We start from the raw sequence: 26,908 nt of genomic DNA, 5'->3' as shown, positions 1-26,908 counted from the left end.
TTTAAGATACAACCATCTCCTTTGGTATACTGAAATATTTTGCCCTTTGGTAGGTGTCAGTTGGTGATGAAGCTAGAAGAGAAGAAAACTTTCAGCTTATTGGACTAAAATTCAGTCATCCATACTCTGTTAAATGACTATCTCAACGTTAAATGTTTTATGCTCTATAGTGTCTCTCTTTTCATTTCATTTTTATTTACATTCTGTATGATTACACTATGATTTTGATACAGATATTGTGATATGTGCGGTGTGTCTAGATGTTTACACTACTGCTTTTCTACTGCACATGTCGCCCATTGTCCTTTTTATATATGTGTTAGAGGTACTTCTTACTATAGTCACCATACTACTCAGAGCTCCTCATATGTAATGCAGGAATGTATAATTCTACTAATTAAGGGCGTTGTTATGTACACTCCCCATCTAAAATGTCATAGTTATACGCTAAATCTGCTCCTTGACCTCAATTTAAGACTATACCCTATGGTTGACATATACCCCGCTTAAATCTCCAAGATGTGATCTCCTTTCATGAATATCTCTTTTACCAACCTCAGTCAGCACTTACCTTATTTTTAAGCGGTGCTTACCCGCTGACAGTTATTGGCTACTCCGATACACCCCCCCTTACTATATACCCACTTATAAAATGTCTTCTTGAAGCTCATAAAGAGCTACATATCTGACTACCAGCTATGTTTTGTAATCCTAGGCCATTTGGCCTGAAAGTTTATACTATAGTTAGTCAGTCTAGAGGTTTATTATATTACAAAAAGGAGGATTTCATCTACATGGTATCGCAAGGCCTTTCTCTGATAGAGTCTTTCTAAGCAAGTGTTTTTTTGTTTTATCATGTTGTTATGTCATTGCTTCTGCTGCCTGACTTCTTGCACAGTCTCATTGTAACTTTTGTGAAGAGACTATTTGTATCTGTTATTTTTCTAAAGATCCTCAATAAAAAATTTATTAAATTTTTAAAAAAATAAAATAAAAATCATGCCAGTTACATTATATACATTGTCTCCGGATGCTTCTAGGGTCCAAGAACTAAAAGATAACTGTGATAGATTAAACCAGATAGATTAATTGCTAATGCTCTTTAATCTGAATAATATTTGATCTAAAGTTGTGCATTTAGTCATTTGTATGCGTTTTATCATCATGCAGTACTCCTGTACTGTTACCTATTGGCTGCCCAAATTAAAAGTACATCAGCTGCGGTCACAACATAGTACTGAAATCTAACATTTTTATAATTGTTTTCTGGCCTTCAGATTTTTATCACATGATTTATGCGCATGAAAAACAATTTTCTGTGATCTTTTAAGCTTTTATCACCAGCAGCTGCAATAATGTGGTTTAAATCCATCTATGGATTAAGGGATTTTTTTTTCTTTTGTATGTGCTTCCTTTTTAAAATGATCCTGATTCTTAATCCAGTGGCAACCATACCAACTAACGCAATGTTAATCTCTATGACATGATTTTAGCTGAATAAAAATTCTGTGAATATTAAACTTTAACCTTTAAAATGAATTTGTTAATTAAAGGTATTATATATCCTGGTACATTTGATTAAAATAAATACATAAATAAAAGTAAAATACAAATTAATTTACTTTATGCTCCAGTCAGTATTAGTGGTTCCTGTGGTGCATATAATCTCCTACTCATTATTGAAAGTCAAATAAGTGCAGTGTTAAAAGCCTATATTAATAGGATTTGGTTAAAAAGAAAAAAGTAAATGGTGAAAGTTCTTTAACCCATTAGTTCCCATCAGTAAAAGAGGTAAAAATTAATCATAGTATGGTACTTAAAGGGACAGTGTATCCTACATTCTTCTCCCCTTTAATGTGCTCCCAATGATCAATTTTACCTGCTGGAGTGTACTAAATTATTTACAAATAGCTCTTGTACCCAAATATCTGCATTTGAAATAGCTTGTTTTGCATGTGGTATCCTTACCATGCAAAATTTAATAAAGGATTTAACTATGTATTTAATGTAAATATTATACATTCCAAAGTTCTGCACATTGGGGAATATGTTCAGAATATTTCTAAACAGATATTCCTTTCTCTCTCTCTCTCTCTCTCTCTCTCTTTCTCTTTCTCTTTCTCTTTCTCTCTTTCTCTTTCTCTTTCTCTCTTTCTCTTTCTCTCTTTCTCTCTCTCTCTCTCTTTCTTTCTCTCTCTCTCTCTCTCTCTCTCTCTCTCTCTCTCTCTCTCTCTCTCTCTCTCTCTCTCTCTCCCCCCCCCTCTCTCTCCCCCCTCTCTCTCTCAAGTTATTTTGTTTGTTTTTTGCAATGTAAATGTTTAAAGACAATATGGTGGGTTTAAAATAGCTAGATTTTACGATTTAAAGTAGAATGTCCCTTTGAGGTAGATTATTTATTTGGAATTTGTGAATTTTAAAGCATTTTTAATACTTTTTATAATGAAAAAAATATATTTTATAATAAAGTAACATAATTTGTACTTCTGTGTAGTGTTTGTCAAGGGTGGTGAACCAATGGTACCAGTGTGATGGAATGTTAAATTCTGGCAGTGGATGTTGCATTGGAAGCCTTGAAGATCAGCAGGCAGATTCCCTACTTAGAAACCTTGTCCATCAGCATATTAATAAATGGGGACCTGTATGTTAGTTTCAATGTGAACTGAAACAGCTATAATCTAACCTTTTTTATGCACATCATTTAATATGGTGTTTCTTTCATAAAATGATAATGGTCCACAGTCTTCCATAATATATGGAATATTTTTCGCCATTGGGAGGAGGTCAAGAACCCATACAAGAACTATAAATCCCTCCGCCCTCCCATCTCTCTCTTAGTTGGCCTCGTAGGAGAAGGTTGAGAATAGATGTTTCCAGCTACTTGCTTATGGATTTAATTTGGGAGTTCAGACCAATGTAAGACCTAGAGTGGCTGGGAATTATCATTCACAAAGAAGACAGAAGAGAAACTTCTCAGCAGCTGAATGATACAAGGACATAGGAACACCCTGTTATGTGCATAGTATTTCCCTATGGGACATCAGCCATAACTACCCTTAGGCATCACAGGGACTCGTCCTTAGCCTTCCCCTGAGGGACACAAGGTTTCCTACTGCAATCCTCTGTGGTACCCAATACCTGCACTGGATGGGCTTTCTACTGTGTACAGCTTATTTGAAGCTGGTAAGTTTTAGTGGAGGGATGTTTGTCAGCTACGTGCTTAACACTCACATAGCCCACAAGCTATTTTTACATTCACTCATATGTATAATATAGCCAGAGGACACATACATGTATAGCTTACAATTTTATTTTTTAAACAATACTGGTTATGGATTATCAGTATTAGTGTGACTATGAGTCTTTTAGTTTGTTTTATATGGGGTTAATGACAATCCAGCCTTCATATTTACAAGAAATTGTTGTTCCTTAACTCTAATGAGCAACTGTTAAATAATCTTGAAGTTCTATTTCCAAGCTACTAAAGATTTCAGACAAACTTCTAGTTTGTTTGTTCACTACTCTGGGACTCGTAAAGGGACAAAAGGCTACTAAAGTAGCATTGGCTTCTTGATTTAAACAAGGGATTCACAATGTTTACTTGGTGGTTGGAAGATCACTACCCAAGCATACAAGAGCAGTTGTAACATTGCGTGCAAAGCTGCCACATGATCTTCTCTGCATACTTTCTCCAGATTTTATCGTTTTGATGTTTTTAGGTAACAATTATGGTTGCCAGCTGTCTTACACACACAAAAAATACTGGCCGATCTGTCTGTGACTTGACACAATGGTTTGCAGGGGTCACACAATACCCCCTCAAAAGCTCTACCTCACTCTTGATCCCACATGTATATTTTTCACAGCTGAGCAGTCATTTTTCCCCTTGGCTGTCAGCAACATACAAATCAATACTTTTACCTCTTTAGATGCTAGTAACACATGTAAAATGGAGTGATTTTACTCCCTTGACTGTCCCTACTTTTTACTGCAAAATAATTTGTACTCCATTGGCACAGTAGACTTTCTATTTAGCTAACACACATAGAGTTTTAAGTGTCCAGTATTCTTGTGAAACGTTTACAGGACAGCCTGCTAAAATACTGGACTGTCCAGTTGAAAATAAGACACCTGGCAACCCTAGTTACAATATACACCCTGCAACCACAAATACCTTATGAGTAAGAAAACATGTAAAAATACATTTGGACACTTAAAGGGACATAAAGCCCAAAATTTTCTTTCATGATTCAGATACAGCTTACAGTTTTAAACAAATTTCTAATTGACTACTTTTGTAAAATTTCGCTTTATTCTCTTGATATCCTTTGCAAAAGGAGCAGCAATGCACTGCTGGGAACTAACTAAACATACTGGATGAGCCAATGACGAGAGGCAAATATATGTAGCCACCAATCAGCAGCTTGCTTTAGAGCATCATAAACCTATAAATAGTAATTGTGTTACACCAAATTGATAGTATTTGCTTAAAAATGTTGTTCTTTATTTTTTTTTACTCTTTATTTACCCTTATATAGCTCTCACCAGGGCCTGTTTAACCACCTGGCTAAAATTTAAGCTAAAATAAGTTAATAAAAAAATATTTTAATAGTTTTTGCACAATTTATAATTAAATCAGTTTATGTTAAATTATGCAATTAATTTGTGCTTTGGATAACTTAATTATCATTTATAAACAGTAGGACATTTTGTAATATTGCAAAGTATTACACTGCCCCAACCCAGCTACTACATAATGCCACCCAGCTGGCAATATGTTTTGTGGAGAACACTGATATATACATATGTGTGTATAATATATACAATTGCTTATAATATCTCTTTTTAGTATCGACCCTGGCACAGAGTTTGAGAATATTTGCAAAAGAAAAATGAGCTGGAGCTAATGGTTGTCACTTGTTCTTTATCCTTGAGGTTTAACTCTGTCATTGTATATTTCTTTTCTCAAGAACTCACTCATTTATTTACACTTTTCAACAATATCAGCAATAAAACCGCTATTTACAGCATTATGTTCAAGGCTTCAGAAATAAGCTCCAGGCTACTCAGCATGTGGTTAACATTTCTCTTAATGGTGAGCATTTTGTGTGTGACAGTGCCATCTATTTTGTCTACGTTTTGTTCACAAATTGTCATCAAATGAGGCCAGTTCTTGATATAATTCTCAAAACAGCCAACTACTGTGTGTTCTGTAGCATGTCTTGTAACTTGGTATCTCATTATTTTGTCTATGGCTAGGGTGTGCATGAAAGGAGCTCTGCATCTGTATATTAGCATGCTACTCTCTTCTAAATCTCTTTTCATCTTTCATGCATTTGCAGCATTGCCTGTAACCAAGTTGCATCTATTCATTTTGATATTTTTTCCACAGTTATAATTTTTACTGCTTCTAATAGTTTCCCTGTGTTAAATAATTATCTTGATATCCTTTGCTGAAGGAGCAGCTATGCACTGCTGGGAACTAGCTAAACATATTAGATGAGCCAATGACAAGAGGCATATATGTGCAGACACCAAGCAGCAGCTTGCTTTAGAGCATGCCCCTGTATTCTCGTTCTCTGGCTTTTCTGTTTAAGTCCCTGACTTTGTTTTATCTTTTGTCTCCCATTTATTAATATAAAACAGAAGTAGAAGAAAACGATCCAAACGTGCTTTAGATTTAAAACATCAACAAATGCTTTATTTCAGGTAAGAAGACATACAGGACAAACACCACTCCTCACGCCACAGCTGAGGTCCTCATAATTACTGGAACATTTGGTTTACTTAGAAGGGAGAAGGCATACACGGTTGCATTTATTACAAAAGCATTTACCTTGATACTTAGCGTGAAAGCCTTCCTTGTAACCATACACACTTTTACCATTGATCAGAGTGTGTTGTATATATACAGCTGCATGGTTGTATTTCTTTCATTTATTAATATATACAGTATAGTGCTGTATCTTCTGTGTTAATTTTATGTTAAATTCTTGTTTTTTATTATGGAGCAGCCTAGAATTGTCCCAACTTGGATCATTAAGAGAGTAGATCCTCTGATTACTTATTTTCTGCATTTAAGTGTGTCTTTTTGCAAGCTGGCATCTGTTACTCTGCCAGCTCAGCTTTCTTGTATGGTTTACCTTATGCATTCAAACCAATCAAATGCTGTCCTTGCCTCTAAAGTAATCTGTCTGTTCTGTACATGGGATCTCCGGGTTTTAAAGAATTTGTGCGCTTAACTGTGTCTTAGATGTTTGCGGCCTTGCCATGCACAAAATGACATAACCCACTGTTGATTTAGCTAACCATTTTGAATCTCTTAAGACCAGATCTGCTCAGCAGTTACTTTCAGACTCTGATTCAAACATCTAAGATCCAACTTCTGAAGGTCAACTACTTTCTGATGATCAGTATTTAGTAATTCTTCTTTTGTGTGTAAGTTGGAACATCTTTGAACTTGTAAATAAAGTGTTATGTACTCTAGGGGTTCAAGACTCCTAAGGCTACTGAGGAAAAAGCCATCAAACAATAAGATTTGATTTTTAAGCCTTCTGTAAAATCGCCAGAGGTTTTTCCAGTCCCTGATGCTACAATCGAAATTAATACCAAAGAGTTGTCAATGGCTGGTCTACCTTTTAACCCATCTTCTGCATTTTTAAAAGGATGTTTCGTTTACCAGCTGTTTGTTTTAAACTTTGGAAAATTATTCCAACGGTAGATGACACAATTTGCACCTTAGCAAAATGCACTAATCTTCCTTTGGAGGATAGCATTTCATTTTAGGATCCTATGTACAGAAAAAATGAGTCTTTTCACAGAAAGGCTTTTCTTAAAGCATGTTATTTGTTTAAGTCAGCTATAAGAATTGCTTGTGTGGCTGCAGCTTCTACTCTCTGGTGAGATAATTTGTCTGGCTTGGTTTCAGATAATTCTTTGAATGGAGAGTTTCACTTTCATTTTAAATTTATTAGGTCTGCAAATGCTTTCATCTGTGATGCTATTGTTGACATTATTACAATCAATGCTAAAAATATTGAATGATCCATTTTAACCAGAAGTGCTTTGTGGCTCAAATCATGGTCTGCTTACATGGTTTCAAAAACTAGATTATTATCTTTTTCTCAAGGAAAAATTTGTTTGGGCCTGGTCTAGATGCTATATTTTCTAACATGACTAGAGGTAAAGGAGCTTTTCTTTCATGTAATTGGCAAGAGTCCATGAGCTAGTATGGGAAATCGCGGGAAATCTTTTCAAAGGTTCTCTGTTATCGGTCGTAGGGATTCATCTCCTACCTCCCTTTTCAGATTGACGATATACTCTAATATACCATTACCTCTGCTGATACTTTTTCAGTATTGGTTTGGCTATCTGCTATATGTGGATGCGTGTCTTTCGGTAAGTTTGTTTTTATTATTTAAGACACTCTCGGCTATGGTTTGGCGCTTTATGTATTAATATAATGTTTTAAATATATGTGTATTACTTATATTTGCCATGAGTCAGGTCTGTGTATATTTCATTTTGCAGACTGTCAGTTTCAGTTTGGGAAGCATGTTTAGGAAGTTATTTGTCTTACCTGGGGTATAGTCCTTTTTTCAAATTGACTGTTTTTTCTTTTAATTTTGCAGGCAAAATTAGGCTTGCAAGGGCGCAAAATGCTGTTATTTATTTCGTCATTCTTGGCGCAAGAATTTTTTGGCACAAAGATACGTCTTTGATGACACAAGTTCGTCATTTCCGACGTCTTAGTTGACGCCAGGCTTCCTTGCATGAGGTTGCGTCTGTTATGATGCAAGTTGCGTCATTTCCGGATGTTGTTGGCGCCAAAAAAAAATTCAACTTCCTTTTGCATTGTGCATCATACTTGGCGCCAAAAAAATGTTTGTTTATTATTCACCCCACTTCCTATATGCCTCTTGCCTTCTATATGCTCAGAGGGCTATGCTGTTCCCACTCCTCCATATAAGGAAATTGTAAATTTTGCTCTAATGTTGTTTTTTTTCTTTTACATTTTGCAAGATGTCTGTCACGGATACCAGACCCCTTTTCGCTCCAGCAACCATGTGCCCCAGAGCTCCGCTCTTTTGAGGATTAGTAGCCCCTAGGGAGGACAAGAGGTGGACAAATTACCGGAGGGGAGCTCCTTTGGAAACTGGAGGTTTTGGACACCCCTAACCCCATAACTTCAACGGACTGTAATTCCGGTCCCCAGTAACAAATCATGCTGATTTTTGGACTGTGAAATCTGGGGACCGAGAGCTCCACCGGGATCACCCAAAACCGCCACCCCTAAGTATTGGGATTACGTGAGACTGTGGCTCCTATGGAGGTGCCGGGCTGTCTGGAGGTGTGGGAAAATTGTGGGATTGTCCTTTGTGTTATCAAGATGAGATGTGTGCATAAAAGGAGTGTCTGTTCTCAATAAAATCAGTTCTTGATTCACCTGAAGGCTAGTCTGTCTAGTTATTTGGGTGAGCTCCAGCTAAAATCACTTTCCTGAGCTACATAGCAGCCTGTTCCAGGCAGAGGAAGGACACGCTGGAAGAGCTACCTAGTCTGGGTAGCTGGAGTATGCCACAGGGTGGGACCCTGAGTACTGGTGCTGTCAGGCATCAGGGGTGGCTACAGGCTGGGGTCACTTGCCAGCTACATAGCTGCAGTCGGCAGGGAGGAAGCAGGACCCCTTTTGGCGGAGCTACCCAGTCGGGGTAGCCGGGGTATCCGTCACAATGTCTCAATCTGATCCTGTCTCAGAAGCAACTGTTGGAGCTCTGCTGCCTGATCACAGTTTTACCAAAGCAAAGATGAAATTTCTAATGACCGACAACATACTGAAATATCCTACTCTGAGGTAGGATCTTCTGAATCAGAGAGATCCTCATCAGAGTAGGATATTTCAAGATTGAGTATATTTGTTCCTTGTTGAAAGTAGTTTTGGTTACTTTGGATATTGAGGAGTCTAGTCCTCTTGATAGCAAAACTAGTAAACATTTAAATTCTGTTTATAAACCTCCTGTGATTACTCTTGAAGTTTTTCCAGTTCCTGGTGCTATTTTTGATGTGATTGCTAAGGAATGGATTAAACCTGGTACTTCTTTCATTCCTTCTTCTAGGTTTAAAAGGTTGTACCCTTTGCCTGCGGCTAGATTGGAGTTTTGGGAAAAGTCCCCAAAGTTGATGGGGCTATTTCTACTCTTCCCAAACGTTCTACTATTACTATGGAAGACGGTACTTCTTTTAAAGATCATTTAGATAGGAAACTTGAATCTTATCTAAGGAAAGCTTATTTATATTCTGGCTATCTTCTCAGTCCTACCATTGCTATGGCTGATGTTGTGGCTGCATCAACCATTTGGTTGGATAGCCCAGTGCAACAGGAAACAGATCCTGATTTGTTTAGCATTATTCGTTTGCTTCAACATGCTAATGATTTTATCTGTGATGCTATTTTTGATATCATCAAAATTGATTTTAAATCTATGTCTTTAGCTATTTTAACTAGAAGAGCTTTATGGCTCAAATCTTGGAATGCTGACATGGTATCCAAGTATCACTGGAGGGAAGGGAGTTTTTTTTTTGCCTCAGGATAAAAGATCTAAGGGTAAATCTAAAGCTTCTAATTGATTTCGTCGGCCCTTGATTTAGTTCAACTGGTGGGGGGCAGATCAAAATTATTCCAAGACATTTGGGCAGATTCTGTTCAAAATCAGTGGATTCAGAGTATTGTCTCTCAAGGGTATCGAATAGGATTTAGAGTACGAACTCCTGTGAGAAGATTCTTTCTCTCTCATGTTCCAGCAAATCCGGTGAAGGCTCAGGCTTTTCTGAAGTGTGTTTCAGATCTAGAGCTATCAGGGGTAATAATACCAGTTACGTTTCAGGAACAGGGTCTGGGGTTTTATTCAAATCTATTCATTCAAATCTATTCATTGTCCCAAAGAAAGTCCCAACTTTCAAGATGGTGACTATGAGGACTATTTTGCATTTTGTTCAGCAAGGTCATTATATGTCCACAATAAGACTTACAGGATGCATATCTTCACATTCCGATTCATCCAGACCACTATCGGTTTCTGAGATTCTCTTTTCTAGACAAGCATTACCAATTTGTCGCTCTTCCATTTGGCCGAGCAACAGCTCCAAGGATCTTTTCGAAGGTTCTCGGTGCCCTTCTATCTGTAATCAGATGACAGGGTATTGCGGGGTTTCCTTATTTGGATGATATCTTGGTTCTAGCTCAGTCTTTACATTTAGCCGAATCTCACACAAATCAACTAGTGTTGTTTCTTCAAAGACATGGTTGGAGGATCAATTTACCAAAGATTTTGATTCCTCAGACAAGGGTCACCTTTTTTTTAGGTTTTCAGATAGATTCAGTGTCCATGACTCTGTCCTTAACAGACAAGAGACGAATGAAATTGGTTTCAGCTTGTCGAAACCTTCAGTCTCAATCATTCCCTTCAGTGGCTTTGTGCATGGAAGTTTTAGGTTTCAGGACTGCAGCATCGGACGCGATCCCCTTTGCTCGTTTTCACATGAGACCTCTACAGCTTTGTATGCTGAATCAATGGTACAGGGATTATACTCATATATCACAATTGATATACTTAAATCCCAACATTCAACTCTCTCTGACTTGGTGGTTAGACCATCATCGTTTTAATTCAGGGGGCCTCTGTTGTTCGTCATACCTGGACTGTGATCACTACAGATGCAAGTCTTTCAAGTTGGGGAGCTGTCTGGGGATCTCTGACAGCACAAAGGTTTTGGAAACCTCAAGAGGCGAGGTTACCAATCAATATTTTAGAACTCTGTGCTATTTTCAGGGCTATTCAGGTTTGGCTTGTGTTAAAGAGAGAACCATTCATTTGTTTTCAGACGGACAATATCAAAACTGTGTCATATGCCAATCATCAGGGTGGGACTCGCAGTCCCCTAGCTATGAAAGAAGTATCTTGGATACTTTCTTGGGCAGAATCCAGCTCTTGTCTAATTTCTGCGGTGCATATCCCAGGTGTAGACAATTGGGAAGCGGATTATCTCAGCCGTCAGACCTTACATCCGGAGGAGTGATCGCTCCATCCAGATCTATTTCTGGAAGACCCCACATCTGTACAATCTGACAAAATACATCTGATGGCTTCTCATCTAAATAAGAAACTTCCCAGGTACCTGTCCAGGTCCAGGGATCCTCAGGGGGAGATGGTGGATCCTTTAGCAGTTCCTTGGTTTTACCAACCTGCTTATATCTTTCCACCTCTAGTTCTTCCAAGAGTGATCTCCAAGATCATTATGGAACAATTGTATGTGTTTCTGATAGCACCAGCGTGGCCTCACAGGTTTTGGTATGCGGATCTTGTTTGAATGTCCAGTTGCCAGCCTTGGCCACTTCCTCTAAGACCAGACCTTCTGTCTCAAGGGCTGTTTTTCCATCAGGATCTCAAATCATTATATTTGAAGGTATGGTAATTGAACGATTAGTGCTTAGTCATAGAGTTTTCCCTGACTCAGTGATTAATACTTTGCTACAGTCTCGTAAGTCTGTTTCAAGAAAGATTTATTATCGAGTTTGGAAGACCTATATTTCATGGTGTTCTTCTCATAAATTCTCCTGGCATTCTTTTAGAATTCAGGATGGTTTGGATAAAGGTTTGTCTGCAAGTACTTTGAAGGGACAAATCTCTCTGCCCTTTCTGTTTTATTTCATAGAAAGATTGCTAAGCTTCCTGATATTCATTGTTTTGTTCGGGCTTTGGTTTGTATCAAGCCTGTTATTAAATCAATCTCTCCTCCTTGGAGTCTTAATTGAAGACTTTGCAGGCTCCTCCTTTTGAGCCTATGCATTCTTTGGATATTAAACTACTTTTTTGGAAAGTGTTGTTTCTTTTGGCTATCTCTTCAGCTAGAAGAGTTTCAGAATTGTCTGCTCTCTCTTGTGAGTCTCCATTTATGATTTTCCATCAGGATAAGGCTGTCTTGCGGACTCCGTTTAAATTTCTTCCTAAGGTTGTTAATTTTAACAACATTAGTAGGGAAATTGTTGTTCCTTCCTTGTGTCCTAATCCCAAGAATGCTCTTGAAAGATCTTTGCATTCTTTGGAGCTTTGAAATATTATGTTGAAGCTATTAAAGATTTCAGGAAGACTTATAGTCTATTTGTTGTCTTCTTTGGTTCTAGGAAAGGTCAGGAAGCTTCTGCCTTTTCTTTGGCATCTTGGTTAAAGCTTTTGATTCATAAAGCTTATTTGGAGGCGAGACAGTCCCCACCTCAGAGGATCACAGCTCATTCTACTAGATCAGTCTTCACTTCTTGGGCTTTTAAGAGTGAAGCTTCAGTTGATCAGATTTGCAAAGCAGCAACTTGGTCTTCTTTGCATACATTTACTAAATTTTACCATTTTCATGTATTTGCTTCTTCTGAAGCAGTCTTTGGTAGAAAAGATCTTCAGGGAGCTGTTTCAGTTTGATTCTTCTGCTAATGTTTTAAGTTTTTTTCTTTTAATTTATGAGAAAAACTTATTTTTTGTGGATTTAATTTTTTCAGCGGAAAATGGCTGTTTTTATTTTATCCCTCCCTTTCTAATGACTCTTCTGTGGACTTCCACATCTTGGGTATTTCTATACCATACGTCACTAGCTGATGGACTCTTGCCAATTACATGAAAGAAAACATAATTTATGTAAGAACTTACCTGATAAATTAATTTCTTTCATATTGGCAAGAGTCCATGAGACCCACCCTTTTTTCTGGTGGTTATGATTTTTTGTATAAAAGTACAATTATATTTCCAGTTACTCTTTTTTGTATGCTTTTTACTCTTTTTTTCTATCTCACCACTACCTGGCTATTCGTTAAACTGAATTGTGGGTGTGGTGAGGGGTGTATTTATAGGCATTTTGAGGTTTGGGAAACTGATTGTATATCCCATACGTCACTAGCTCATGGACTCTTGCCAATATGAAAGAAATTAATTTATCAGGTAAGTTCTTACATAAATTATGTTTTCTCCTTCAAGACAAAATGTTTAAGGAAAAGAACAGAGTCACTAATCGCTTCTGTTCCTTAAATCATTCAAGGAATCAAAGGTCATCCTGCTCTTCACAAAAACAGAATTTTTCCATATCTTCCTGGAAATCTAACCCCAATTGGAACAAGGCTAAACGGTAGAAAAAAAGCCATTTCCTCTACTAACTCTGGATGAAGGTACGGCCCCAGATTCTCTTCTGGTAGGGGGCATATTATATTTTTTTCAGAAGGCCTGGGCACTATCTGTACAAGATTCTTGGGTGCTAAACATAGTTTCTCAAGGGTACAGAATGGGTTTCAGATCCAGGCCTCCCAGAGGAAGGTTTTTTTCTGTCCCACCTTCCAAAGGACCCTGTGTTTAGGATATAGAACTTGTGGTGATAGTTCCAGTTCCGATATTAGAACAAGGCAAGTGTTTTTACTCTGATCTGTTTACAGTTTTAAAAAAATAGGGAACTTTCAGGCCTATTCTGGGCTTGAAAACTCTAAGCAACTTCCTCGGGGTTCCTACTTTCAAAATGTAAACAATTTGCACTGTCTTTCCCCTTGTTCAACAAGGGCAATATTTGTCAACAATAGACTTGAAGGATGCTTACCTTCACATTTCTATCCACAAAGACCATCAGATTAGTTCATGAGATTTATCTATCAGGACAAACATTTTCAGTTTGTTCTCTCTTTTGGCCTGGCTACTACTCCCTAAATTTTTTGAAAAGTTCTGGGAACACTTTTGTCTGTAATAAGAGCTCAGTGGCTCCATATCTGGAAGATATCTTGGTACGGACTTCATCTTTACCTTTTTGCAATATCTCATACCAGAAAGCTTTTGTTGTTTCTTTGCAATCATGGTTGGATAAATCAACATTCCAAAGAGTTTTCTTTCTCCTCAAACCAGATTCTCAATTCTAGGTGTCTTTATAGACAATTTAACAATGAGACTTTCCTTGACAGAACAAAGGAAATGAAAAAGTTACAATCAACATGTGTGAAACTTGCATTTCCAGTCAGAGAATGTCACATTGATGGCATATATCAATCCCCAAGGGGAACAGAAAGTTCTCTAGAGATATTGGAAGTCTCTCATCATATCTCTCAATCTTTGTATGGTATCTGCATTTGATATCCCAGGTGTGAAAAATTGTAAAGCAGATTATCTGAGTCGTCAATCACTTCATCATTTGGGATGTTCTTTACATCAGGCTATGTTCAATAAGATTAAAGATCTTTGGGGTCCACCAGAGATAGACATGGCTTCTTTTTTTAACAAAAAACTTCCCAGATACTTTGGAAGATCCAGGGATCCACAAGCAGAGTTTGTGATGCTCTTGCAGCTCCTTGGTCATTTCATCTTGCTTACATTTTTACTCCAACGGCTCTTCGTCCCAGAGTGATATCTCTGATTAAACAAGAACAATCATCGATTATATTGATTGCTCCAGCTTGTCCTCATAGGACTCTTCCACTAAGGCAAGATCTTCTATCTCAAGGTCCTTTCTATCTTCAAGATCTCGAGCCTCTCAGCTTGAAGCCTTGGAGATTGAATGTCCAATTTTAAGAGGTAGTTGAAACCTTAATTCAGGCCACAAAGCCTGTTACAAGGAAAATATATCATACAATTTAAAACTTGGTGTAAGAAAAATGGTTTTATTTGGCATTATTTTAGAATTCCTAGAATTCTTCAGTTTTTACAAGAAGGTGTAGATAACGCATTATCTGCTAACTCTATAAGGGTTCAGATTTCAGCACTATCTGTATTGCAAAACTTCCTGTCATTCCAAGTTTTCTTCAAGCTTTAGTCAGGATTTGACCAGTAAATAAAGCAATCTCTCCTCCGATGAACCCAACTTTGTGTTTTAGAATTCTGCAGGTCTCCTCTTTTGAACCCAAGCACAGTTTGGATATTCAGCTTCTCTCTTGGAAGTCTTTGTTTCTTCTAGCAATATCAGCTGGTAGAAAGGTTTCTGCTCTTTGCTGCAACCCTCCTTATCTGAGTTTTCACCAGGAAAAGGCAGTTTTAAGAACAAAATTTGACTTTTTACCAAAAGTGGTTACATTACAGCCCATTCTATGAGATCGGTTTCCACTTCCTGAGCTACATACTTTTACTAATTTCTACCATTTTGATGTTTGCTTCTTCTGAAGCGGCTTTTGGTAGAGAAGTCCTGTAGGCAGCAGTGTCTGGGAATTAGGTGCCTGCATTTAAAAAAATATACTCAGGGACTTCACTGCTTGGGTATTAGTTCCCAGGAGTAATGGATTGTGGTCTCCCACAGCCTTATGTAAGAAAACAAAATGTATATTTACCTGATAAATTCATTTCTTTCATGGTGGTGAGAGTCCACAATATTAATTGTTTAAAAATAAAAATAAAATCTGGTGATTAGTTCTATTTTGTACCTATGTATTCCCGGCTTTGTCGTTTCCTACCTTATTCTGCTACTTCTCCTTGCTTGGCTATATGTTAGACTGGCATACCAGTGAGGTGAGAAGGATGAAGTGTACTTTGAAGTTTTGGGAATCTTTGCCTCCTCCTAGTGGGCAGGAGTTGAATCCCAGGAGTAATGGATCATGGACTCTAACCACCATGAAATAAATTAATTTATGAGGTAAGCATACATTTTTGTTTTTCTTTTTAAAGATGGCAGCAATGTGCTAGATTGGGTGCAGGCACTCTTTTTTTTTTTTATAGTTAGTCCAGAACTGATTGTAGGGTAGCTGCACCCGCCTTTGAATTACTCAGGTATCAGCTCTGGCATACTTGCTAATTTGTCCAGTGGGGATGGCCAATACTCCTTTATCCCGCTTAACTGGTTTCTGTGTTGCAAATTATATCTGCATTATATATTTATTCAGGAAAAGAGGAAAACTCACTCAGTTGAGACAGAGCAAAAGCTAGAATAACTTCCATGCCTGTTCATTTTTAGTGCCACTCAGGGTGCATACTCTTACAGCACACTATGGGGCATATTTATCAAGCTCCGTATGGAGCTTGATGCCCCGTGTTTCTTGCGAGGCTGCAGGCTCGCCAGAAACAACAGTTATGAAGCAGCAGTCACAAAGACCGCTGCTCCATAACCTGTCCCCCTGTTCTGAGCAGGCGGACAGACATCGCCGGAAATCAACCCAATCGAGTATGATCGGGTTGATTGACACCCCCTGCTGGCGGCTGCGAGTCTGCAGGGGGCGACGTTGCACCAGCAGCTCTTGTGAGCTGCTGGTGCAATGCTGAATACGGTGAGCGTATTGCTCGCCGTATTCAGCGAGGTCTGGCAGATCTGATCCGCGGACCTGATCCGCCAGACCTTGATAAATTGGGGCCTATGCCTTTTCATAGAGAAAAAATATCTTGCAGCATATCAGTCTGACCCTGTCCAATAACAGTCCAGCGCCAAAATACCAGGCAATTTATCTCTGAACAAGAGAAACAACAAACCCCAGGTGTACGGTTCGGCCTTCTGTGAGCCTCGTCAGTGAGGTGCAGTTGCATCTCTCTAGTGTTTCTCTTTCTGTGTTGCAAATTATAGCTGCATTATATATATATATCATTTTTTTCTAATGGTTTCAATAATATGTTGGATTGCAGGCACTCTCATAGCCAATCCAGAACTGATACAGGCATTTGCATTTGGGAGGGTAGCTGAGTTGGACTTTTCACACTTTCAAAACAAGAAGAGGTTGAGGAACATTTGTGTTTTATGGTTAAGAAACACTCTTTAACTACAAGTAAGTTACTTCAAGGACCATTTATGCCCTTTACCTTTAGAAAAAGTCAAGCATATCTGAGTAGCATTTTCAGATAAATCTGTGTTTTTGTAATTGATCCTGTGTGCTTCTTCCAGAAGGGGAGTGCAGAGTTTAAGTTTCCATTTAGTAAGAACATAAGCCAATAATTTATTGTCTCCTGTACGTTTGTTTAAGAACGGAATTTCTGGGATTAACCAAAGTTTATTTTGTCATTGCATTGTGTACTATAAGAATGTATAATCCTTTTTATTAATGATTTAATGATGCAATGTCTTCCAGCTAAAATGAATCTTAATTCAATGACTGACGCATCTCAGATGCCAGAAAGCCACAGCCCCTATTTATTTATTTTTGACCCCCCTCCCCTATTTATTTATTTTTTACCCCCCTCCCCTCCATAAAAATTCCAGATTTCAGTACTGTAGGACGTGTAAAATAATTTGTACATGGTTTTGATATTTTTTACATTGTTCTTAATAAAAGCATAATGTATGACAATTTATGTAATAAGTGAGAAAACAATACTCCAAATATATTTAAACCAGTATTGCGTGTTCATTTTTCATATTAGGTTGTATGGATCCCTACCTTCCAGTTATCTAGTAATTATTTTATATCATTTCATATGGTACAGTTGTGTCTTTTCATATTTAAAAAAAAAATAATAATAAACAGAAGCTCTTTTACTAAGAAAAAAAATCAACTCTCTTTAATGCCTCTTGGGAATATCAATGTCCACCATTGAGATGCAGGAGATTTACTTCTCAGCCAGTGAACTTCTATTCTACAGACCAGTATTGCACAAGCATACACATTGTGTTAGTTTAAAAATCTAAAAATGTTATATCCTGCATTTAAAACTACCCTACGTTTTATGATTTCACTTTCCCTTGCAAAGGATGGTTCTTGTAAAAACCCCTGCAAAGGAGCAGCAATGCTACTGGCTCATATTTAAACATGAGTTGATGAGCCAATCAGGAGTGGCATATATGCTTAGCCACCACCAATCCCCAGCCATCTTCATCTCAGGTGGGGGGGGGGGGGGGGGATATCTTGCATCCTATAATAAAGCAATTGAATCAAAGTTTAAGCTATCAGACAGGCACAGAGCATTTGCACATACAAAAGTCATAAAGCAAATGGGTTTAGCAGAAATTAATTGATTCATGACTTGCTTATGTGCACAAAGCTTTCAGTCCTATTTGATTTACATAGATTGCAAACATAAATACATTTCTGATGGCTGCAAGAGGTGATTATCTTTGTTATATAAGATGGAACAGTATTTTCTGAACATTATGTACTATTCTAAGCTTAAAGAACCCTATATTAAAAGGACAATTTCAAATGCACAGCAGAACATTTTAAATGTTTATAATCTTTAATAAAGCATGTGCCAGAATGCTTTCTGTTTTCTAGTTATTTCCTCAATTTACCAGTTACAGAATTTAGAAAGAAATTTCTAGAGTATAGTGGAAAAAATGAAGACATTCAAGGATTGTTTCTTCCATAGAGACAGATGTCCAACAAAAACCTTTTCTTTTTTTTTATTTGTTTTTAGGACAGTTTAAGCTGCTGGAACAAGACCGGGATATTAAGGAACCAGTGCAATATTTTAACAGTGTGGAGGAGGTGGCAAAAGCATTTCCTGAGCGTGTTTACGTCATGGAAGAAATAACTTTCAACGTTAAGGTAGCTCCTGAAACATAAATATTTATTATCACTGTAATGATAAACTGCATAAAGCTTTACTTTTTAAAGGACAAACTGACCATGTTTTCTGTAAGGCTAATGGATGTGTTTATATTGATGCAACTCCATTTCTGAGGTCTTCGATGAGTGTGTATGTGCAAATAGCTACATGTTTATTTTTAACTTTCCAGAAGAAGATTCTTTTGTTTAAAGGGACATTCTACACCAGAATATTTATTGTTTTAAAAGATAGATAATCCCTTTATTACCCATTCCCTAGTTTTGCATAACCAACACAGTTATATTAATACACTTTTTACCTGTGTGACTACCTTGTATCTAAGCCTCTGTAAACTGCCTCTTATTTCAGTTCTTTTGACAGACTTGCATTTTAGTTGATCAGTGCTGGCTCCTAGGAACTCCACATGCATGAGCAAAGTGTTATCTACATGAAACACATGAACTAACAACATCTAGTGGTGAAAAACTGTCAAAATGCCCTGAGCTAAGAGGCGACCTTCAAGGCCTTAGAAATTAGCATATGAAGCTCCTAGATTTAACTTTCAACTAATAATACCAAGAGAACAAAGCAAAATTGGTTATAGAAGTAAATTATTTAAAACTAGTCCTAAAGTCTGTGTACATGGGCCAATTTTTTTAAGTACCGCGGTTCCAACCCTTGCTCCCTCTCTCTCCCCCCTCTCTTTTGCGCTCTCTCTTCCCTGCTCCTCTTCTGCTCTCTCCCCCCTCTTTTGCTCTCTCTCTCCCCTCTTTTGCTCTCTCTCCCCCTCTTTTGCCCTCTCTCCCCCTCTTTTGCTCTCTCTCCCCTCTTTTGCTCTCTCTCCCCTCTTTTGCTCTCTCTCCCCCTCTTTTGCTCTCTCTCCCTCTCTTTTGCTCTCTCTCCCTCTCTTTTGCTCTCTCTCCCCCTCTTTTGCTCTCTCTCCCACTCTTTTGCTCTCTCTCCCCCTCTTTTGCTCTCTCTCCAAATCTTTTGCTCTCTCTCCAAATCTTTTGCTCTCTCTCCCTCCTCTTTTGCACACTCTCCCCTTTCTTTTGCGCTCTCTCCCCCCTCTTTCCCCTCTCTATTGCTCTCTCCCCCCCTCTTTTGCACTCTCTCCCCCCTCTTTTGTGCTCTCTCCCCCTCTTTTGCGCTCTCTCCCCCCTCTTTTGCGCTCTCTCCCCCCCCTCTTTTGCGCTCTCTCCCCCCTCTTTTGCGCTCTCTCTCCCCCCTCTTTTGCGCTCTCTCCCCCCTCTTTTGCGCTCTCTCCCCCCTCTTTTGCGCTCTCTCCCCCCCTCGTTTGCGCTCTCTCCCCCCGTCGTTTGCGCTCTCTCCCCCCCTCGTTTGCGCTCTCTCCCCCCTTCTCTTTTACGCTCTCTCTCCCCCCTTCTCTTTTACGCTCTCTCTCCCCCCTTCTCTTTTGCGCTCTCTCTCCCCCCTCTTTTGCGCTCTCTCTCTCTCCCCCTCTCTTTTGAGCTCTCTCTCTCCCCCTCTCTTTGGAGCTCTCTCTCTCCCCCTCTCTTTTGAGCTCTCTCTCCCCCTCTCTTTTGAGCTCTCTCTCCCCCTCTTTGATGCTCTCTCTCCCCCTCTTTGATGCTCTCTCTCCCCCCTCTCTTTTGTGCTCTCTCTCCCCCCTCTCTTTTGTGCTCTCTCTCCCCCTCTTTTGTGCACTCTCTCCCCCTCTTTTGTGCACTCTCTCCCCCTCTTTTGTGCTCTCTCTCCCCCTCTTTCTTTCATGTAATTAACAAGAGTCCATGAGCTAGTGACGTATGGGATATACATTCCTACCAGGAGGGGCAAAGTTTCCCAAACCTTAAAATGCCTATAAATACACCCCTCACCACACCCACAAATCAGTTTTTCAAACTTTGCCTCCAAGGGAGGTGGTGAAGTAAGTTTGTGCTAGATTCTACGTTGATATGCGCTCCGCAGCAAGTTGGAGCCCGGTTTTCCTCTCAGCGTGCAGTGAATGTCAGAGGGATGTGAAGAGAGTATTGCCTATTGAATGCAGTGATCTCCTTCTACGGGGTCTATTTCATAAGGTTCTCTGTTATCGGTCGTAGAGATTCATCTCTTACCTCCCTTTTCAGATCGACGATATACTCTTATATTTACCATTACCTCTACTGATTCTCGTTTCAGTACTGGTTTGGCTTTCTACAAACATGTAGATGAGTGTCCTGGGGTAAGTAAGTCTTATTTTCTGTGACACTCTAAGCTATGGTTGGGCACTTTATTTATAAAGTTCTAAATATATGTATTCAAACATTTATTTGCCTTGACTCAGAATGTTCAACTTTCCTTATTTTCAGACAGTCAGTTTCATATTTGGGATTATGCATTGAATTATCATATTTTTCTTACCTCAAAAATTTGACTTTTTTCCCTGTGGGCTGTTAGGCTCGCGGGGGCTGAAAATGCTTCATTTTATTGCGTCATTCTTGGCGCGGACTTTTTTGGCGCAAAAATTCTTTTCCGTTTCCGGCGTCATACGTGTCGCCGGAAGTTGCGTCATTTTTTGACGTTATTTTGCGCCAAAAATGTCGGCGTTCCGGATGTGGCGTCATTTTTGGCGCCAAAAGCATTTAGGCGCCAAATAATGTGGGCGTCTTATTTGGCGCTAAAAAATATGGGCGTCGCTTTTGTCTCCACATTATTTCAGTCTCATTTTTCATTTGCTTCTGGTTGCTAGAAGCTTGATATTTGGCATTCTTTCCCATTCCTGAAACTGTCTTATAAGGAATTTGATCTATTTTGCTTTATATGTTGTTTTTTCTCTTACATATTGCAAGATGTCTCACGTTGCATCTGAGCCAGAAGATACTACAGGAAAATCACTGCCTGCTGGATCTACCAAAGCTAAGTGTATCTGCTGTAAACTTTTGGTAGCTATTCCTCCAGCTTTTGTTTGTAATAATTGTCATGACAAACTTGTTAAAGCAGATAATATTTCCTTTAGTAATGTACCATTGCCTGTTGCAGTTCCCTCAACATCTAAGGTGCAGAATGTTCCTGATAACATAAGAGATTTTGTTTCTGAATCCATAAAGAAGGCTTTGTCTGTTATTTCTCCTTCTAGTAAACGTAAAAAGTCTTTTAAATCTTCTCTCTCTACAGATGAATTTTTAAATGAACACCATCATTCTGATTCTTTGGACTCTTCTGGTTCAGAGGATTCTATCTCAGAGATTGATGCTGATAAATCTTCATATTTATTTAAGATGGAATTTATTCGCTCTTTACTTAAAGAAGTACTAATTGCTTTAGAAATAGAGGATTCTAGTCCTCTTGATACTAATTCTATACGTTTGGATAAGGTTTTTAAAGCTCCTGCGGTTATTCCAGAAGTTTTTCCTGTTCCTAATGCTATTTCTGCAGTAATTTCCAAAGAATGGGATAAATTGGGTAATTCATTTACTCCTTCTAAACGTTTTAAGCAATTATATCCTGTTCCGCCTGACAGGTTAGAATTTTGGGACAAAATCCCTAAAGTTGATGGGGCTATTTCTACCCTTGCTAAACGTACTACCATTCCTACGTCAGATGGTACCTCGTTTAAGGATCCTTTAGATAGAAAAATTGAATCTTTTCTAAGAAAAGCTTATCTGTGTTCAGGTAATCTTCTTAGACCTGCTATATCATTGGCTGATGTTGCTGCAGCTTCAACTTTTTGGTTGGAAACTCTAGCGCAACAAGTAACAAATCGTGATTCTCATGATATTATTATTCTTCTCCAGCATGCTAATAATTTTATCTGTGATGCCATTTTTGATATTATTAGAGTTGATGTTAGGTTTATGTCTCTGGCTATCTTAGCCAGAAGAGCTTTATGGCTTAAGACTTGGAATGCTGATATGGCTTCTAAATCAACTCTACTTTCCATTTCTTTCCAGGGAAACAAATTATTTGGTTCTCAGTTGGATTCTATTATTTCAACTGTTACTGGTGGGAAAGGAACTTTTTTACCACAGGATAAAAAATCTAAAGGTAAAAACAGGGCTAACAATCGTTTTCGTTCCTTTCGTTTCAACAAAGAACAAAAGCCTGATCCTTCGTCCTCAGGAGCAGTTTCAGTTTGGAAACCATCTCCAGTCTGGAATAAATCCAAGCCTGCTAGAAAGGCAAAGCCTGCTTCTAAGTTCACATGAAGGTACGGCCCTCATTCCAGTTCAGCTGGTAGGGGGCAGGTTACGTTTTTTCAAAGAAATTTGGATCAATTCTGTTCACAATCTTTGGATTCAGAACATTGTTTCAGAAGGGTACAGAATTGGTTTCAAGATGAGACCTCCTGCAAAGAGATTTTTTCTTTCCCGTGTCCCAGTAAATCCAGTGAAAGCTCAAGCATTTCTGAATTGTGTTTCAGATCTAGAGTTGGCTGGAGTAATTATGCCAGTTCCAGTTCCGGAACAGGGGATGGGGTTTTATTCAAATCTCTTCATTGTACCAAAGAAGGAGAATTCCTTCAGACCAGTTCTGGATCTAAAATTATTGAATCGTTATGTAAGGATACCAACGTTCAAGATGGTAACTGTAAGGATTATATTGCCTTTTGTTCAGCAAGGGAATTATATGTCCACAATAGATTTACAGGATGCATATCTGCATATTCCGATTCATCCAGATCATTATCAGTTCCTGAGATTCTCTTTTCTAGACAAGCATTACCAATTTGTGGCTCTACCGTTTGGCCTTGCTACAGCTCCAAGAATTTTCACAAAAATTCTCGGTGCCCTTCTGTCTGTAATCAGAGAACAGGGTATTGTGGTATTTCCTTATTTGGACGATATCTTGGTACTTGCTCAGTCTTTACATTTAGCAGAGTCTCATACGAATCGACTTGTGTTGTTTCTTCAAGATCATGGTTGGAGGATCAATTTACCAAAAAGTTCTTTGATTCCTCAAACAAGGGTAACCTTTCTGGGTTTCCAGATAGATTCAGTGTCCATGACTCTGTCTTTAACAGACAAGAGACGTCTAAAATTGATTACAGCTTGTCGAAACCTTCAGTCTCAATCATTCCCTTCGGTAGCCTTATGCATGGAAATTCTAGGTCTTATGACTGCTGCATCGGACGCGATCCCCTTTGCTCGTTTTCACATGCGACCTCTTCAGCTCTGTATGCTGAACCAATGGTGCAGGGATTACACGAAGATACATCAATTAATATCTTTAAAACCGATTGTTCGACACTCTCTAACGTGGTGGACAGATCACCATCGTTTAATTCAGGGGGCTTCTTTTGTTCTTCCGACCTGGACTGTAATTTCAACAGATGCAAGTCTCACAGGTTGGGGAGCTGTGTGGGGATCTCTGACGGCACAAGGAGTTTGGGAATCTCAGGAGGTGAGATTACCGATCAATATTTTGGAACTCCGTGCAATTTTCAGAGCTCTTCAGTTTTGGCCTCTTCTGAAGAGAGAATCGTTCATTTGTTTTCAGACAGACAATGTCACAACTGTGGCATACATCAATCATCAAGGAGGGACTCACAGTCCTCTGGCTATGAAAGAAGTATCTCGAATTTTGGTTTGGGCGGAATCCAGCTCCTGTCTAATCTCTGCGGTTCATATCCCAGGTGTAGACAATTGGGAAGCGGATTATCTCAGTCGCCAAACGTTGCATCCGGGCGAATGGTCTCTTCACCCAGAGGTATTTCTTCAGATTGTTCAAATGTGGGGGCTCCCAGAGATAGATCTGATGGCCTCTCATCTAAACAAGAAACTTCCCAGGTATCTGTCCAGATCCCGGGATCCTCAGGCGGAGGCAGTGGATGCATTATCACTTCCTTGGAAGTATCATCCTGCCTATATCTTTCCGCCTCTAGTTCTTCTTCCAAGAGTAATCTCCAAGATTCTGAGGGAATTCTCGTTTGTTCTGCTAATAGCTCCGGCATGGCCTCACAGGTTTTGGTATGCGGATCTTGTCCGGATGGCATCTTGCCAACCATGGACTCTTCCGTTAAGACCAGACCTTCTGTCGCAAGGTCCTTTTTTCCATCCGGATCTGAAATCCTTAAATTTAAAGGTATGGAGATTGAACGCTTGATTCTTGGTCAAAGAGGTTTCTCTGACTCCGTGATTAATACTATGTTACAGGCTCGTAAATCTGTATCTCGAGAGATATATTATAGAGTCTGGAAGACTTATATTTCTTGGTGTCTTTCTCATCATTTTTCTTGGCATTCTTTTAGAATACCGAGAATTTTACAGTTTCTTCAGGATGGTTTAGATAAGGGTTTGTCCGCAAGTTCTTTGAAAGGACAAATCTCCGCTCTTTCTGTTCTTTTTCACAGAAAGATTGCTATTCTTCCTGATATTCATTGTTTTGTACAAGCTTTGGTTCGTATAAAACCTGTCATTAAGTCAATTTCTCCTCCTTGGAGTTTGAATTTGGTTCTGGGAGCTCTTCAAGCTCCTCCGTTTGAACCTATGCATTCATTGGACATTAAATTACTTTCTTGGAAAGTTTTGTTCCTTTTGGCCATCTCTTCTGCTAGAAGAGTTTCTGAATTATCTGCTCTTTCTTGTGAGTCTCCTTTTCTGATTTTTCATCAGGATAAGGCGGTGTTGCGAACTTCTTTTGAATTTTTACCTAAGGTTGTGAATTCCAACAACATTAGTAGAGAAATTGTGGTTCCTTCATTATGTCCTAATCCTAAGAATTCTAAGGAGAAATCGTTGCATTCTTTGGATGTTGTTAGAGCTTTGAAATATTATGTTGAAGCTACGAAATCTTTCCGTAAGACTTCTAGTCTATTTGTTATCTTTTCCGGTTCTAGAAAAGGCCAGAAAGCTTCTGCCATTTCTTTGGCATCTTGGTTGAAATCTTTAATTCATCTTGCCTATGTTGAGTCGGGTAAAATTCCGCCTCAGAGAATTACAGCTCATTCTACTAGGTCAGTATCTACTTCCTGGGCGTTTAGGAATGAAGCTTCGGTTGACCAGATCTGCAAAGCAGCAACTTGGTCCTCTTTGCATACTTTTACTAAATTCTACCATTTTGATGTATTTTCTTCTTCTGAAGCAGTTTTTGGTAGAAAAGTTCTTCAGGCAGCGATTTCAGTTTGAATCTTCTGCTTATGTTTTTCGTTAAACTTTATTTTGGGTGTGGATTATTTTCAGCAGGAATTGGCTGTCTTTATTTTATCCCTCCCTCTCTAGTGACTCTTGTGTGGAAAGATCCACATCTTGGGTAGTCATTATCCCATACGTCACTAGCTCATGGACTCTTGTTAATTACATGAAAGAAAACATAATTTATGTAAGAACTTACCTGATAAATTCATTTCTTTCATATTAACAAGAGTCCATGAGGCCCACCCTTTTTTGTGGTGGTTATGATTTTTTTGTATAAAGCACAATTATTCCAATTCCTTATTTTATATGCTTCGCACTTTTTTTCTTATCACCCCACTTCTTGGCTATTCGTTAAACTGATTTGTGGGTGTGGTGAGGGGTGTATTTATAGGCATTTTAAGGTTTGGGAAACTTTGCCCCTCCTGGTAGGAATGTATATCCCATACGTCACTAGCTCATGGACTCTTGTTAATATGAAAGAAATGAATTTATCAGGTAAGTTCTTACATAAATTATGTTTTTGTGCTCTCTCTCCCCCTCTTTTGTGCTCTCTCCCCCTCTTTTTGCTCTCTCTCCCCCTCTTTTTGCTCTCTCTCCCCCTCTTTTTGCTCTCTCTCCCTCTCTTTTTGCTCTCTCTCCCTCTCTTTTTGCTCTCTCTCCCCCATCTCTTTTGCTCTCTCTATGCCGCTCTTTTGCTCTCTCCCCCTCTCTTTTGCTGTCTATCCCCCCTCTTCTGCTCTCTCCCCTCTTCTGCTCTCTCCCCTCTTCTGCTCTCTCCCCTCTTCTGCTCTCTCTATCCCCCTCTCTTTAGAGCTCTCTATTTCTCACAGCGCATCCGGCCCCGCCCAAGTCACGTCTGCCCGGCCACGCCCACTCCATGCCAGGTGAGATAGGCCAAGTGTCCTCGCGTGCAGTCTCTACTGCGCATCACGGCTTGTCCTTTTATATAATAGGATGACATGCCCTCTCTGACTAATGAAAGTTTGTTTTGGACTAGACTGTCCCTTTAATCTCCTCAAACTAAAATCTGGATTTCTTTCATGTAATTAACAAGAGTCCATGAGCTAGTGACGTATGGGATATACATTCCTACCAGGAGGGGCAAAGTTTCCCAAACCTTAAAATGCCTATAAATACACCCCTCACCACACCCACAAATCAGTTTTACAAACTTTGCCTCCAAGGGAGGTGGTGAAGTAAGTTTGTGCTAGATTCTACGTTGATATGCGCTCCGCAGCAAGTTGGAGCCCGGTTTTCCTCTCAGCGTGCAGTGAATGTCAGAGGGATGTGAAGAGAGTATTGCCTATTGAATGCAGTGATCTCCTTCTACGGGGTCTATTTCATAAGGTTCTCTGTTATCGGTCGTAGAGA

At 39.0% G+C, this 26,908-nt stretch overlaps 1 protein-coding gene across 1 annotated transcript in view; it reads left to right on the top strand.

Moving 5' to 3' along the window:
- GAREM1 (GRB2 associated regulator of MAPK1 subtype 1) overlaps positions 1 to 26,908 on the top strand; it is a 470,758-nt gene that overhangs the window by 262,142 nt on the left and 181,708 nt on the right. The window contains exon 3 of the mRNA XM_053715004.1: positions 18,333 to 18,463. Within this exon, the coding sequence (XP_053570979.1) occupies positions 18,333 to 18,463 (131 nt within the window). The remainder of the gene's footprint in view (positions 1 to 18,332; positions 18,464 to 26,908) is intronic.

Source organism: Bombina bombina, chromosome 5 (assembly GCF_027579735.1).
Source record: "Bombina bombina isolate aBomBom1 chromosome 5, aBomBom1.pri, whole genome shotgun sequence".
Taxonomy (NCBI): Eukaryota; Metazoa; Chordata; class Amphibia; order Anura; family Bombinatoridae; genus Bombina; species Bombina bombina.
Note: the sequence above shows the minus strand (reverse complement) of the source record. Positions and strands in the feature narration are given on the sequence as shown.